This window comes from Oncorhynchus nerka, linkage group LG20 (assembly GCF_034236695.1).
Source record: "Oncorhynchus nerka isolate Pitt River linkage group LG20, Oner_Uvic_2.0, whole genome shotgun sequence".
Taxonomy (NCBI): Eukaryota; Metazoa; Chordata; class Actinopteri; order Salmoniformes; family Salmonidae; genus Oncorhynchus; species Oncorhynchus nerka.
The window spans coordinates 96,553,448-96,570,931 of record NC_088415.1 but is presented as its reverse complement, the minus strand read 5'-3'; the positions used below and the strand labels follow the sequence as shown (position 1 = coordinate 96,570,931).

The 17,484-nt window shown below is 48.5% G+C and overlaps 1 protein-coding gene across 3 annotated transcripts in view; it reads left to right on the top strand.

The window, feature by feature from the left end:
• samhd1 (SAM domain and HD domain 1) overlaps positions 1-17,484 on the top strand; it is a 42,037-nt gene that overhangs the window by 11,707 nt on the left and 12,846 nt on the right. For all 3 annotated transcript variants that reach the window (XM_029651711.2, XM_029651712.2, XM_029651714.2), the window contains exons 9-10: positions 3,804-3,912; positions 4,094-4,185. In XM_029651711.2, coding sequence (XP_029507571.1) covers positions 3,804-3,912; positions 4,094-4,185 — 201 coding nt within the window. The remainder of the gene's footprint in view (positions 1-3,803; positions 3,913-4,093; positions 4,186-17,484) is intronic.

The window sequence follows — 17,484 nt, the reverse complement described above, 5'->3', positions numbered from 1 at the left end:
TTAGTATCAGGTAGCTTGGTCACGAAAATCAGAAAAGCTAATTAATCGTTTACCTTTGATGATCTTCGGATGTTTTCACTCACGAGACTCCCAGTTACACAACAAATGTTCATTTTGTTCCATTATTTTTATATACCTCCGTTTGTTTGTCGCGTTATGTTCAGAAATCCACAACGCAGACGAAAATTCCAAATAATATCCATAATGTCCACAGAAACATGTCAAATGTTTTTTATAATCAATCCTCAGGTTGTTTTTAAAATATATATTCGATAATATATCAACCGGGAGTGTAGGTTTTTCAAAAGGACCTGGAGAAACAATGGCCTCTTTACTCTGTTACGCAAAACTCATTCTGAGAGCCCCCACCTATCCACTTACGCAATGTGATCTCTCTCGCTAATTTTTCAAAATAAAAGCCTGAAACTATGTCTAAAGACTGTGGACACCTTAGGGAAGCCATAGAAAAAGGAATCTGGTTGATATCCCTTTAAATGGAGGATAGGCATGTATAGGAACAGAGAGGTTTCAAAATAAGAGGCACTTCCTGATTGGATTTTCCTCAGGTTTTCGCCTGCAATATCAGTTCTGTTATACTCACAGACAATATTTTGACAGTTTTGGAAACTTTAGAGTGTTTTCTATCCTAATCTGACAATTATATGCATATTCTAGTTTCTGGGGCTGAGAAATAGGCCGTTTCAAATGGGTATGTTTTTGCCAAAAACGAAAATACTGCCCCCTACACGCAAACGGTTAAACAATATACCACATTGCTTCTTTCTAGTATTACATTTCTTTTTTTTCAGAAACATTACAAAGCATGCTCATCTGTTTTGTTGGTGTAATTGGTGTAATTTTAGTTGGTGTAATTTTAGCAGGAAAAAAATATTTTTGCTGGTAAAAACGTTTTTTTTTTGTCAAATGCGCCAAATAGACTTTATAGTGAAATGCTTACTTACAAGCCCTTAACCAACAATGCTTTAAGAAGTTAAGAAAAAAATTACATGAAGTCTTAGGTAAAAAATAGATAAGTAGAAAATGAAAGTAACAAATTAACAGCAGCAGTAAAATAACAAGCGAGGCTTTTTACAGGGGGTGCCGATACAGAGTCAATGTGTGGGGGCACCGGTTAGTCAAAGTAATTGAGGTATTATGTACATGTAGGTAGAGTTAAAGTGACTATGCATAGATTATAAATGGAGAGTAGCAGTGTAAAAGAGGGGTCTGGGTAGCCCTTTGATTAGCTGTTCAGGAGTCTTATGGCTTGGGGTGTAGAAGCTGTTAAGAAGCCTTTTGGATCTAAATTTGGCGCTCCGGTACCGCTTGCCGTGCAGTAGCAGAGAGAACAGTCTATGACTAGGGTGGCTGGAGTATTTGACCAGCGGATTTTTAATGGAGTATCTACATAGGCGTACAGAGGCCCATTATCAGAAACAATCACTCCAGTGTTACAATAGCACCTTGTGTTAGCTAATTCAAGTTTATCATTTGAAAAGTCTAATTGATCATTAGAAAACCCTTTTGCAATTATATTAGCACAGCTGAAAACTGTTGTTCTGATTTAAAGAAGCAATAAAACTGGTCTTCTTTAGACTAGTTGAGTATCTGGAGCATCAGCATTTGTGGGTTTAATTACAGGTTCAAAATGGCCAGAAACAAAGACCTTTCTTTCTGAAACTCATCAGTCTATTCTTGTTCTGAGAAATGAAGGCTATTCCATGCAAGAAATTGCCAAGAAACTGAAGATCTCATACAACGCTGTGTACTACACCCTTCACAGAACAGCGCAAACTGGCTCTAACCAGAATAGATAGAGGAGTGGGAGGCCCCGGGGCACAACTGAGCAAGAGAACAAGTACATTAGAGTCTCTTGTTTGAGAAACCGATGACTCACAAGTCCTCAACTGGCAGCTTCATTAAATATTACCTGCAAAACACCAGTCTCAACATCAACAGTGAAGAGGCGACTCCGGGACGCTGGCCTTCTAGGCAGAGTTGCAAAGAAAAAGCCAATACACATTGCCTGTGAGCATCAGAGGTGAACCAGTTGCTTACACAGCTTGAGCAAGACATTCATCAGCATTTCTCTGACTACTTCCCTCCATTGAGTCAAATAAACTTCTGATTCCAGGAGGACCATGAGCTGTTGCTATTGATAAGGTGTCTGATTCATCATCTTCACCTCGAATTGTCAGAGGTTGCTTGTTGTGAGCGCTGAGGGAACTTTATGCACTTGGCCAGATGATTCTGCATCTTTGTTGCATTCTTCACATATTATTTGGCACAGTATTTGTAAATGTACACAGCTTGTCCTTCTACATGACCTGCAGTGAAATGTCTCCACACATCAGATAGTGCCTGTGGGATTTTCCTGTAAAGATTAGAAAAAAATGAGTAAAGGAAACAACAAATACAATTCCATATACAGATAAATAGTTAAGTAGTTTAGATTAAACAACTAATTTGTCAGGTAAATGTTTTAAAATGAAACCTGTATGAAAACAGGTGAATTAACACTCCTCAGTTAACAGGCTCAAGCAAGCTAAAACCCACATAGTAGCAAAAACTAACTAGCGGGAATTGTTAACAAGTTAGAAATTATTTAAACAGGCTACTGTTTACTAGTTAACAAAAAATGATTTATGTCATAAAATATATTCACCCCACCCAGTATTGTCATCAAAACTTCCCAGAAAGCATGTAGTCGTTGGCCCAGACAGTGTAGTAGTGTGGGCTCAATAGCATCTCATTAGTGTGCAAGATCTTGAGAATCAGCTGTACATGTGATGGAAGAATGCACTGTGCATGTAGAGGGTTGCAATTCCATTGAATTGGGGATAGTTTAACAAAAATATGCCACAAGACCTAGAATTGCCTAATGTGTATCCCATACAAAAGGTTCACTGTTATAAGAACTTCTTTTTTTTTTTTATGAAAAAAAATTCCCAAATTCCCGGGCTTAACTTCCAATGGAATATTTCCGGGAAAGTTTCCGACCCTTGCAACCCTAGTCTCTACACCATTTCACATTTTGCTACATAAGACCGAATCCTGGTGGTGAGTCATATATGTTCTTCTTCACTTCATCTAACCTGACCTCTGCCCAAATTGCTCACTCTTCTCTAACTCACGGCTGTCATGATCACTTGTACCAGACTGTGTGTCTTCTCCTCCCATAGGATCCCTGATGTCTAACAATAACATATCCTGACAGAATGTAAACCTTATACGTTCCCCTCTCTCCCTCAGTGACATGAATAATACGTATATTTCATATCTAAAAGTCAGATTTCATCGAAATCTGCCATAAATCCCCCTTGTGACAGGAAATGGACTCTTGTTGTGTGCAACAGGGAGTAGCATTTGAATGGAAGCTTCACACAAAAAATGGGTTAGAAATGAAATGGGTTAAAATCTTGCTGGAAGTGACAGGGTTGGTGTAGGGACGTGTCAAAATGCAGAATTTTAGCACTTAAGCCTTTATTCATATAAAATCTGATGAATTGAATTCTCCATGTGGTCTATATTAAAGGGCACTTCATTTAATATAACAGGCTTTAAAATTCCAATATTGACGCACAATTTCTGCTTAAAATAATACAAGACACTCATCTTGTGGAACTACCATTTCATTGTAGAGCAAAGGAAATGCATAAACATTTACATTTTGTTTAGTGAGATCCTTTTTTTTTACTTAAATGACAACAGGAACATTGAAAATGATTTTAATTTTATTAATGCCAGGTAAAGGAAAACCCAGACAAAACCAACAGAGACTCCCTCACTTTCTCACCCCACAGGGACTGCTTCCACCTGGGTATCCAAAATAACTTTGACTACCGTCGCTTTCTCAAGTTTGCCCGTGTGTGTGAGGTGGACGGGAAGAAGCACATCTGCACCCGAGACAAGGTAAATGCTTCTGCTTGGCCCAGTTACACCAGGCCCACACACCCGAGACAAGGTAAATGCTTCTGCTTGGCCCAGTTACACCTCCTATTCATTCCCTTCATTTATGTTTTCATTCAACTTTTGGTAAAGTAGGGAATAGCTTAGTCTAGTGGTGATATCCATGTGTGTTGTCCACATACAGGAAGTGGGTAATCTGTATGACATGTTCCACACACGCAACTGCCTGCATAGAAGGGCCTACCAGCACAAGGTGGGCAACATCATAGAGACAATGTAAGTACTCTCACCTCAACAGGTGTTTAATACTGGTAACTGCCAAGATAGAGGAAACACCAACATAGTATCTTAATAGCGTGTTGGGCCACTACGAGCCAGAACAGCTTCAATGCACCTTGGCATAGTTTCTAAGTGTCTGGAAGTCAATTGGAGGGATGCGACACCATTCTTCCACAATAAATTCTATCATTTGTTGTTTTGTTGATTGTGGTAGAATCTCCCATAAGTGTTCAATTGGGTTGAGATCTGGTGACTGAGACTGCCATGGCATATGGTTGACATCGTGTTCATGCTCATCAAACCATTCAGTGACCACTCATGCCCTGTGTGTGGGGGCATTTGTATTTATTATGGATCCAAGGCGGCGGCTACTCTTCCTGGGGTCCGGCAAAATTAAGGCAGTTATACAATTTCAAAAAGATTACAATACATTCGTTACAGAATTTACAACACACAAAGTGTGCCCTTAGGACTTTACCCCACTACCACATATCTACAACGAAAACATCCATGTGTATGTGTGTGTACGTTATCATGCCTGTTTATGCATGTGTATGTGCCTATGTTTGTGTTACTTCAGTCCTCGCTGTTCCATAAGGTGTGTTTTTATCTGCTTTTTAAATCTAATTTTACTGCTTGCATCAGTCACCTGATGTGGAATAGAGTTCCATGTAGTCATGGCTCTATGTAGTACTGTGGAATAGAGTTCCATGTAGTCATGGCTCTATGTAGTACTGTGGAATAGAGTTCCATGTAGTCATGGCTCTATGTAGTACTGTGGAATAGAGTTCCATGTAGCCATGGCTCTATGTAGTACTGTGGAATAGAGTTCCATGTAGTCATGGCTCTATGTAGTACTGTGGAATAGAGTTCCATGTAGCCATGGCTCTATGTAGTACTGTGGAATAGAGTTCCATGTAGTCATGGCTCTATGTAGTACTGTGGAATGGAGTTCCATGTAGTCATGGCTCTATGTAGTACTGTGGAATAGAGTTCCATGTAGTCATGGCTCTATGTAGTACTGTGGAATAGAGTTCCATGTAGTCATGGCTCTATGTAGTACTGTGGAATAGAGTTCCATGTAGTCATGGCTCTATGTAGTACTGTGGAATAGAGTTCCATGTAGTCATGGCTCTATGTAGTACTGTGGAATAGAGTTCCATGTAGTCATGGCTCTATGTAGTACTGTGGAATAGAGTTCATTGTAGTCACGGCTCTATGTAGTACTGTGGAATAGAGTTCCATGTAGTCACGGCTCTATGCAGTACTGTGGAATAGAGTTCCATGTAGTCATGGCTCTATGTAGTACTGTGGAATAGAGTTCCATGTAGTCACGGCTCTATGTAGTACTGTGGAATAGAGTTCCATGTAGTCATGGCTCTATGTAGTACTGTGGAATAGAGTTCATTGTAGTCACGGCTCTATGTAGTACTGTGGAATAGAGTTCCATGTAGTCACGGCTCTATGTAGTACTGTGGAATAGAGTTCCATGTAGTCACGGCTCTATGTAGTACTGTGGAATAGAGTTCCATGTAGTCACGGCTCTATGTAGTACTGTGGAATAGAGTTCCATGTAGTCACGGCTCTATGTAGTACTGTGGAATAGAGTTCCATGTAGTCATGGCTCTATGTAGTACTGTGGAATAGAGTTCCATGTAGTCATGGCTCTATGTAGTACTGTGGAATAGAGTTCCATGTAGCCATGGCTCTATGTAGTACTGTGGAATAGAGTTCCATGTAGTCATGGCTCTATGTAGTACTGTGGAATAGAGTTCCATGTAGTCATGGCTCTATGTAGTACTGTGGAATAGAGTTCCATGTAGTCATGGCTCTATGTAGTACTGTGGAATGGAGTTCCATGTAGTCATGGCTCTATGTAGTACTGTGGAATAGAGTTCCATGTAGTCATGGCTCTATGTAGTACTGTGGAATATAGTTCCATGTAGTCATGGCTCTATGTAGTACTGTGGAATAGAGTTCCATGTAGTCATGGCTCTATGTAGTACTGTGGAATAGAGTTCCATGTAGTCATGGCTCTATGTAGTACTGTGGAATAGAGTTCCATGTAGTCATGGCTCTATGTAGTACTGTGGAATAGAGTTCATTGTAGTCACGGCTCTATGTAGTACTGTGGAATAGAGTTCCATGTAGTCACGGCTCTATGCAGTACTGTGGAATAGAGTTCCATGTAGTCACGGCTCTATGTAGTACTGTGGAATAGAGTTCCATGTAGTCACGGCTCTATGTAGTACTGTGGAATAGAGTTCCATGTAGTCACGGCTCTATGTAGTACTGTGGAATAGAGTTCCATGTAGTCACGGCTCTATGTAGTACTGTGGAATAGAGTTCCATGTAGTCACGGCTCTATGTAGTACTGTGGAATAGAGTTCCATGTAGTCATGGCTCTATGTAGTACTGTGGAATAGAGTTCCATGTAGTCATGGCTCTATGTAGTACTGTGGAATAGAGTTCCATGTAGTCATGGCTCTATGTAGTACTGTGGAATAGAGTTCCATGTAGTCACGGCTCTATGTAGTACTCTGTGCCTCCCATAGTCTGTTCTGAACTTGGGGACTATGAAGGGACCTCTGGTGGCATGTCTTTTGGGGTATGCATGGGTGTCTGAGCTGTGTGCTAGTATTTTAAACAGACAGCTTGGTACCTTCAGCTTGTCCACACCTCTTACAAAAACAAGTAAAGAGGAAGTCAATCTCTCTTCCATGAGAGATTGACATGCATGTAATTAATGTTAGCTCTCTGTGTACATCTAAGGGCCAGCCGTGCTGCCCTGTTCTGAGCCAACTGCAATTTTCTCAAGTCCCTCTTTGTGGCACCTGACCACACGACTGAACAGTAGTCCAGGTGCGACAAAACCAGGGGATACCTAGTCAGTTGTACAACTGAATGCATTCAACTGAAATGTGTCTTCCACATTGCGACTGCTGGAGTGCTGCATCAGATGACCTGTCAAAGTTGTTGACATTTTCCATATTGACTGACCTTCATTTCTTAAAGTAATGATGGACTGTCGTGTCTCTTTGCTTATTTGAGCTGTTCTTGCAATAATATGGACTTGGTATTTTACCAAAAAGGGCTATCTTCTGTATACCAACCCTACCTTGTCACACCACATCTGATCGGCTCAAACGTATTAAGGAGGAAAGAAATCCCACAAATGAACTTTTAACAAGGCACAACTTTTATTTTAAATGCATTCCAGGTGACTACTGTTAGGTTCTAATTTTTCAGAGTAAGTAACTCACGGACACTAGAGAAGCTGAAGGTTAATTCTCCCCAAAGGGTCTTTACAGCTGTAATTCAGACACAGACATGTGGTGGATTCATACCCCACTTTGGGTGGAGTCTCCTCCTCATCGCTAAACATTGCCTCATTCTTGCTAAGCAGGGAACTAAGTGATATGAGCCTTAAACGGTTTCTCCACTTATCAGTACTGTCCCATGCAGTTGGTTTCCCTGAACTCAACCCCTCCCAAGCTTCATTATGGCCCCCTCCCTCCCTCATGTCTCATTATGGCCCCCTCCCAAGGTTCATTATGGCCCCCTCCCAAGGTTCATTATGGCCCCCTCCCAAGGTTCATTATGGCCCCCTCCCTCCCTCATGTCTCATTATGGCCCCCTCCCAAGGTTCATTATGGCCCCCTCCCAAGGTTCATTATGGCCCCCTCCCAAGCTTCATTATGGCCCCCTCCCTCCCTCATGTCTCATTATGGCCCCCTCCCAAGGTTCATTATGGCCCCCTCCCAAGCTTCATTATGGCCCCCTCCCAAGCTTCATTATGGCCCCCTCCCTCCCTCATGTCTCATTATGGCCCCCTCCCAAGGTTCATTATGGCCCCCTCCCTCCCTCATGTCTCATTATGGCCCCCTCCCAAGGTTCATTATGGCCCCCTCCCAAGGTTCATTATGGCCCCCTCCCAAGGTTCATTATGGCCCCCTCCCAAGGTTCATTATGGCCCCCTCCCAAGGTTCATTATGGCCCCCTCCCAAGGTTCATTATGGCCCCCTCCCAAGGTTCATTATGGCCCCCTCCCAAGGTTCATTATGGCCCCCTCCCAAGCTTCATTATGGCCCCTCCCAAGCTTCATTATGGCCCCCTCCCAAGCTTCATTATGGCCCACGCCCAAGCTTCATTATAGCCCCTCCCAAGCTTCATTATGGCCCCTTCCCAAGCTTCATTATGGCCCCCTCCCAAGCTTCATTATGGCCCCCTCCCAAGCTTCATTACGGCCCCCTCCCCTCATGTCTCATTATGGCCTCCTCCCTCATGTCTCATTATGGCCTCCTCCCTCATGTCTCAATATGGCCCCTCTCCCTCATGTCTCATTATGGCCTCCTCCCTCATGTCTCATTATGGCCTCCTCCCTCATGTCTCATTATGGCCTCCTCCCTCATGTCTCATTATGGACTCCTCCCTCATGTCTCATTATGCCCCCCTCATGTCTCATTATGGCCTCCTCCCTCATGTCTCATTATGCCCCCCTCCCTCATGTCTCATTATGCCCCCCTCCCTCATGTCTCATTATGCCCCCCCTCCCTCATGTCTCATTATGCCCCACCCTCCCTCATGTCTCATTATGCCCCACCCTCCCTCATGTCTCATTATGGCCTCCTCCCTCATGTCTCATTATGCCCCCTCCCTCATGTCTCATTATGCCCCCCTCCCTCATGTCTCATTATGGCCTCCTCCCTCATGTCTCATTATGCCCCCCTCCCTCATGTCTCATTATGCCCCCCCTCCCTCATGTCTCATTATGGCCTCCTCCCTCATGTCTCATTATGCCCCCTCCCTCATGTCTCATTATGCCCCCCCTCCCTCATGTCTCATTATGCCCCCCTCCCTCATGTCTCATTATGGCCTCCTCCCTCATGTCTCATTATGCCCCCTCCCTCATGTCTCATTATGCCCCCCCCCCCTCATGTCTCATTATGGCCCCCCTCCCTCATGTCTCATTATGCCCCCACCTCCCTCATGTCTCATTATGCCCCCTCCCTCATGTCTCATTATGCCCCCCCCCCTCCCTCATGTCTCATTATGCCCCCCTCCCTCATGTCTCATTATGCCCCCTCCCTCATGTCTCATTATGCCCCCCCTCCCTCATGTCTCATTATGCCCCCTCCCTCATGTCTCATTATGGCCTCCTCCCTCATGTCTCATTATGCCCCTCCCCCTCGATCATGTCTCATTATGGCCTCCTCCCTCATGTCTCATTATGCCCCCCCTCCCTCATGTCTCATTATGCCCCCCCTCCCTCATGTCTCATTATGCCCTCTCCCTCATGTCTCATTATGCCCCCCTCCCTCATGTCTCCCCTCATGTCTCATTATGCCCCCCCTCCCTCATGTCTCATTATGCCCCCCTCCCTCATGCCTCATTATTCCCCCCCCCTCCCTCATGTCTCATTATGCCCCCCCTCCCTCATGTCTCCCTCATGTCTCATTATGCCCTCTCCCTCATGTCTCATTATGCCCTCTCCTCATGTCTCATTATGCCCCCCTCCCTCATGTCTCATTATGCCCCCCTCCCTCATGTCTCATTATGCCCCCTCCCTCATGTCTCATTATGCCCCCCTCCCTCATGTCTCATTATGCCCCCCTCCCTCATGTCTCATTATGCCCCCTCCCTCATGTCTCATTATGCCCCCTCCCTCATGTCTCATTATGCCCCCCCTCCTCATGTCTCATTATGCCCCCCTCCCTCATGTCTCATTATGCCCCCCCTCCCTCATGTCTCATTATGCCCCCTCCCTCATGTCTCATTATGCCCCCCTCCCTCATGTCTCATTATGCCTCCCCTCCCTCATGTCTCATTATGCCCCCCTCCCTCATGTCTCATTATGCCCCCCTCCCTCATGTCTCATTATGCCCCCCTCCCTCATGTCTCATTATGGCCTCCTCCCTCATGTCTCATTATGCCCCCCTCCCTCATGTCTCATTATGCCCCCCTCCCTCATGTCTCATTATGCCCTCTCCCTCATGTCTCATTATGCCCCCCCCTCCCTCATGTCTCCCTCATGTCTCATTATGCCCCCCCTCCCTCATGTCTCATTATGCCCCCCCTCCCTCATGCCTCATTATTCCCCCCCCTCCCTCATGTCTCATTATGCCCCCCCTCCCTCATGTCTCCCTCATGTCTCATTATGCCCTCTCCCTCATGTCTCATTATGCCCTCTCCCTCATGTCTCATTATGCCCCCCTCCCTCATGTCTCATTATGCCCCCCTCCCTCATGTCTCATTATGCCCCCTCCCTCATGTCTCATTATGCCCCCCTCCCTCATGTCTCATTATGCCCCCCTCCCCTCATGTCTCATTATGCCCCCTCCCTCATGTCTCATTATGCCCCCTCCCTCATGTCTCATTATGCCCCCCCCTCATGTCTCATTATGCCCCCCCTCCCTCATGTCTCATTATGCCCCCTCCCTCATGTCTCATTATGCCCCCTCCTCATGTCTCATTATGCCCCCTCATGTCTCATTATGCCTCCCCCTCCCTCATGTCTCATTATGCCCCCCCCTCCCTCATGTCTCATTATGCCCCCCCTCCCTCATGTCTCATTATGCCCCCCCCCTCATGTCTCATTATGGCCTCCTCCCTCATGTCTCATTATGCCCCCCTCCCTCATGTCTCATTATGCCCCCCCCCCTCCCTCATGTCTCATTATGGCCTCCTCCCTCATGTCTCATTATGCCCCTCCCCTCGATCATGTCTCATTATGGCCTCCTCCCTCATGTCTCATTATGCCCCCCCCTCGATCATGTCTCATTATGGCCTCCTCCTCATGTCTCATTATGCCCCCTCCCTCATGTCTCATTATGCCCCCCTCCCTCATGTCTCATTATGCCCCCCCTCCCTCATGTCTCATTATGGCCTCCTCCCTCATGTCTCATTATGCCCCCCTCCCTCATGTCTCATTATGCCCCCCCTCCCTCATGTCTCATTATGGCCTCCTCCCTCATGTCTCATTATGCCCCCCTCCCTCATGTCTCATTATGCCCCCCTCCCTCATGTCTCATTATGGCCCCCCCTCCCTCATGTCTCATTATGCCCCCCTCCCTCATGTCTCATTATGCCCCCCTCCCTCATGTCTCATTATGCCCCCTCCCTCATGTCTCATTATGCCCCCCTCCCTCATGTCTCATTATGCCCCCCCTCCCTCATGTCTCATTATGCCCCCCTCCCTCATGTCTCATAATGCCCCCCTCCCTCATGTCTCATTATGCCCCCCCTCCTCATGTCTCATTATGCCCCCCCTCCCTCATGTCTCATTATGCCCCCCTCCCTCATGTCTCATTATGCCCCTCCCTCATGTCTCATTATGCCCCCCCTCCCTCATGTCTCATTATGCCCCCCTCCCTCATGTCTCATTATGCCCCCCTCCCTCATGTCTCATTATGCCCCCTCCCTCATGTCTCATTATGCCCCCCTCCCTCATGTCTCATTATGGCCCCCTCCCTCATGTCTCATTATGGCCCCCTCCCTCATGTCTCATTATGCCCCCTCCCTCATGTCTCATTATGCCCCCTCCCTCATGTCTCATTATGCCCCCCTCCCTCATGTCTCATTATGCCCCCCCTCATGTCTCATTATGCCCCCCTCCCTCATGTCTCATTATGCCCCCCCCTCCCTCATGTCTCATTATGCCCCCCCTCCCTCATGTCTCATTATGCCCCCTCCCTCATGTCTCATTATGCCCTCCCTCATGTCTCATTATGGCCTCCTCCCTCATGTCTCATTATGCCCCCTCCCTCATGTCTCATTATGCCCCCTCCCTCATGTCTCATTATGGCCTCCTCCCTCATGTCTCATTATGCCCCTCCCCCTATCATGTCTCATTATGGCCTCCTCCCTCATGTCTCATTATGCCCCCCTCCCTCATGTCTCATTATGCCCCCTCCCTCATGTCTCCCCTCATGTCTCATTATGCCACCCCCTCCCTCATGTCTCATTATGCCCCCCTCCCTCATGTCTCATTATGCCCCCCCTCCCTCATGTCTCCCTCATGTCTCATTATGCCCTCTCCCTCATGTCTCCCTCATGTCTCCCTCATGTCTCATTATGCCCTCTCCCTCATGTCTCATTATGCCCCCCCTCCTCATGTCTCATTATGCCCCCCTCCCTCATGTCTCCCTCATGTCTCATTATGCCATCTCCTCATGTCTCATTATGCCCCCCTCCCTCATGTCTCATTATGCCTCCCCTCCCTCATGTCTCATTATGCCCCCTCCCTCATCTCTCATTATGCCCCCTCCCTCCCTCATGTCTCATTATGCCCCTCCCTCCCTCATGTCTCATTATGCCCCCTCCCTCATGTCTCATTATGCCCCCTCCCTCATGTCTCATTATGCCCCCCCTCCCTCATGTCTCATTATGCCCCCCCTCATGTCTCATTATGACCCCCTCCCTCATGTCTCATTATGCCCCCCTCCCTCATGTCTCATTATGCCCTCCTCATGTCTCCCTCATGTCTCATTATGCCCCCTCCCTCATGTCTCATTATGCCCCCCCCCTCATGTCTCATTATGGCCTCCTCCCTCATGTCTCATTATGCCCCCCTCCCTCATGTCTCATTATGCCCCCCCTCCCTCATGTCTCATTATGCCCCCCCTCCCTCATGTCTCATTATGCCCCCTCCCTCATGTCTCATTATGCCTCCTCGTGTCTCATTATGCCTCCCTCATGTCTCATTATGGCCTCCTCCCTCATGTCTCATTATGGCCTCCTCCCTCATGTCTCATTATGCCCCCTCCCTCATGTCTCATTATGCCCCCTCCCTCATGTCTCATTATGGCCCCCCTCCCTCATGTCTCATTATGGCCCCCCTCCCTCATGTCTCATTATGCCCCCTCCCTCATGTCTCATTATGCCCCCCTCCCTCATGTCTCATTATGCCCCCCCTCCCTCATGTCTCATTATGCCCCCCTCCCTCATGTCTCATTATGCCCCCTCCCTCATGTCTCATTATGCCCCCTCCCTCATGTCTCATTATGCCCCCCCCCTCCCTCATGTCTCATTATGCCCCCCTCCCTCATGTCTCATTATGCTCCCCCTCCCTCATGTCTCATTATGCCCCCCCTCCCCTCATGTCTCATTATGCCCCCCTCCCTCATGTCTCATTATGGCCTCCTCCCTCATGTCTCATTATGGCCTCCTCCCTCATGTCTCATTATGACCCCCTCCCTCATGTCTCATTATGACCCCCCCTCCCTCATGTCTCATTATGCCCCCCCCCCTCATGTCTCATTATGGCCTCCTCCCTCATGTCTCATTATGCCCCTCCCCCTCGATCATGTCTCATTATGGCCTCCTCACTCATGTCTCATTATGCCCCCCTCCCTCATGTCTCATTATGCCCCCCCTCCCTCATGTCTCCCTCATGTCTCATTATGCCCCCTCCCTCATGTCTCATTATGCCCCCTCCCTCATGTCTCATTATGCCCCCACCCTCCCTCATGTCTCATTATGCCCCCCTCCCTCATGTCTCATTATGCCCCCCTCCCTCATGTCTCATTATGCCCCCCCCCTCATGTCTCATTATGCCCCCCTCCCTCATGTCTCATTATGGCCTCCTCCCTCATGTCTCATTATGCCCCTCCCCTCGATCATGTCTCATTATGGCCTCCTCCCTCATGTCTCATTATGCCCCCCTCCCTCATGTCTCATTATGCCCCCCTCCCTCATGTCTCCCTCATGTCTCATTATGCCCCCTCCCTCATGTCTCATTATGCCCCCTCCCTCATGTCTCATTATGCCCCCACCCTCCCTCATGTCTCATTATGACCTCCTCCCTCATGTCTCATTATGGCCTCCTCCTCATGTCTCATTATGCCCCCCTCCCTCATGTCTCATTATGCCCCCCCTCCCTCATGTCTCATTATGCCCCCCCTCCCCTCATGTCTCATTATGCCCCCCTCCCTCATGTCTCATTATGGCCTCCTCCCTCATGTCTCATTATGCCCCTCCCCTCGATCATGTCTCATTATGGCCTCCTCCCTCATGTCTCATTATGCCCCTCCCCTCGATCATGTCTCATTATGGCCTCCTCCCTCATGTCTCATTATGCCCCCTCCCTCATGTCTCATTATGCCCCCTCCCTCATGTCTCCCTCATGTCTCATTATGCCCCTCCTCATGTCTCATTATGCCCCCCTCCCTCATGTCTCATTATGGTTCCCCTCCTCATGTCTCATTATGCCCTCTCCCTCATGTCTCATTATGCCCTCCCTCATGTCTCCCTCATGTCTCCCTCATGTCTCATTATGCCCTCTCTCTCATGTCTCATAATGCCCCCCTCCCTCATGTCTCATTATGCCCCCTCCCTCATGTCTCATTATTCCTCCCCCTCCCTCATGTCTCATTATGCCCCCCTCCCTCATGTCTCATTATGCCCCCTCCCTCATGTCTCATTATGCCCCCTCCTCATGTCTCATTATGCCCCCCTCCCTCATGTCTCATTATGCCCCCCCTCATGTCTCATTATGACCCCCCTCCTCATGTCTCATTATGCCCCCTCCCTCATGTCTCATTATGCCCCCCTCCCTCATGTCTCCCTCATGTCTCATTATGCCCTCTCCCTCATGTCTCATTATGCCCTCTCCCTCATGTCTCATTATGCCCCCTCCCCTCCCTCATGTCTCATTATGCCCCCCTCCCTCCCTCATGTCTCATTATGCCCCCTCCCTCCATCATGTCTCATTATGCCTCCTCCCCTCCTCATGTCTCATTATGCCTCCTCCTCCCTCATGTCTCATTATGCCTCCTCCTCCCTCATGTCTCATTATGCCTCCCCCTCCCTCATGTCTCATTATGCCCCCCCCCTCATGTCTCATTATGGCCCCCTCCCTCATGTCTCATTATGCCCCCTCCCTCATGTCTCATTATGCCCCCCTCCCTCATGTCTCATTATGCCCCCCTCCCTCATGTCTCATTATTCACCCCCCTCCCTCATGTCTCATTATGCCCCCTCCCTCATGTCTCATTATTCCCCCCCCTCCCTCATGTCTCATTATGCCTCTCCCTCCCTCATGTCTCATTATGGCCTCCTCCCTCATGTCTCATTATGGCCCCTCTCCCTCATGTCTCATTATGGCTTCCTCCCTCATGTCTCATTATGCCCCCCCTCCCTCATGTCTCATTATGACCTCCACCCTCATGTCTCATTATGGCCCCTCTCCCTCATGTATCATTATGGCCTCCTCCCTCATGTCTCATTATGGCCTCCTCCCTCATGTCTCATTATGCCCCCCCCCCTCATGTCTCATTATGCCTCCTCCCCTCATGTCTCATTATGCCTCCTCCCCTCATGTCTCATTATGCCTCCTCCCCTCATGTCTCATTATGCCTCCTCCCCTCATGTCTCATTATGCCCCCCCCTCATGTCTCATTATGTCATGTCATTATGCCTCCTCCCTCATGTCTCATTATGCCCCCTCCTCATGTCTCATTATGCCCCCCTCCCTCATGTCTCATTATGCCCCCCTCATGTCTCATTATGCCCCTCCTCATGTCTCATTATGCCCCCCCCTCATGTCTCATTATGCCCCTCCCTCATGTCTCATTATGCCTCCTCCCCTCATGTCTCATTATGCCTCCTCCCCTCATGTCTCATTATGCCCCCCTCATGTCTCATTATGCCCCCCTCATGTCTCATTATGCCTCCTCCCCTCATGTCTCATTATGCCCCCCTCCCTCATGTCTCATTATGCCCCCTCCCTCATGTCTCATTATGCCCCCCCCATGTCTCATTATGCCCCCTCCCTCATGTCTCATTATGCCTCCCCCTCCCTCATGTCTCATTATGCCCCCCCCTCCCTCATGTCTCATTATGCCCCCCTCCCTCATGTCTCATTATGCCCCCCTCCCTCATGTCTCATTATGGCCTCCTCCCTCATGTCTCATTATGCCCCCTCCCTCATGTCTCATTATGCCCCCCCCTCCCTCATGTCTCATTATGGCCTCCTCCCTCATGTCTCATTATGCCCCTCCCCCTCGATCATGTCTCATTATGGCCTCCTCCCTCATGTCTCATTATGCCCCCCTCGATCATGTCTCATTATGGCCTCCTCCTCATGTCTCATTATGCCCCCCTCCCTCATGTCTCATTATGCCCCCCTCCCTCATGTCTCATTATGCCCCCCTCCCTCATGTCTCATTATGGCCTCCTCCCTCATGTCTCATTATGCCCCCCTCCCTCATGTCTCATTATGCCCCCTCCCTCATGTCTCATTATGGCCTCCTCCCTCATGTCTCATTATGCCCCCCCTCCCTCATGTCTCATTATGCCCCCCTCCCTCATGTCTCATTATGGCCCCCTCCCTCATGTCTCATTATGCCCCCCTCCCTCATGTCTCATTATGCCCCCCCCCCCCTCCTCATGTCTCATTATGCCCCTCCTCATGTCTCATTATGCCCCCCTCCCTCATGTCTCATTATGCCCCCCCCTCATGTCTCATTATGCCCCCTCCCTCATGTCTCATTATGCCCCCTCCTCATGTCTCATTATGCCCCCCCTCCCTCATGTCTCATTATGCCCCCCTCCCTCATGTCTCATTATGCCCCCTCCCTCATGTCTCATAATGCCCCCCCCTCCCTCATGTCTCATTATGCCCCCCCCTCCCTCATGTCTCATTATGCCCCCCCTCCTCATGTCTCATTATGGCCTCCTCCTCATGTCTCATTATGCCCCCCTCCCTCATGTCTCATTATGGCCTCCTCCCGCATGTCTCATTATGCCCCCCCCCTCCCTCATGTCTCATTATGGCCTCCTCCCTCATGTCTCATTATGCCCCTCCCCCTCGATCATGTCTCATTATGGCCTCCTCCCTCATGTCTCATTATGCCCCCCTCCCCATGTCTCATTATGCCCCCCCTCCTCATGTCTCATTATGGCCTCCTCCCTCATGTCTCATTATGCCCCCCTCCCTCATGTCTCATTATGCCCCCTCCCTCATGTCTCATTATGCCCCCCTCCCTCATGTCTCATTATGGCCCCCCTCCCTCATGTCTCATTATGCCCCTCCCTCATGTCTCATTATGCCCCCTCCCTCATGTCTCATTATGCCCCCTCCCTCATGTCTCATTATGCCCCCTCCTCATGTCTCATTATGCCCCCCCCTCCCTCATGTCTCATTATGGCCCCCCTCCCTCATGTCTCATTATGGCCCCCTCCTCATGTCTCATTATGCCCCCCCTCCCTCATGTCTCATTATGCCCCCCTCCCTCATGTCTCATTATGCCCCCCTCCCTCATGTCTCATTATGCCCCCCCTCATGTCTCATTATGC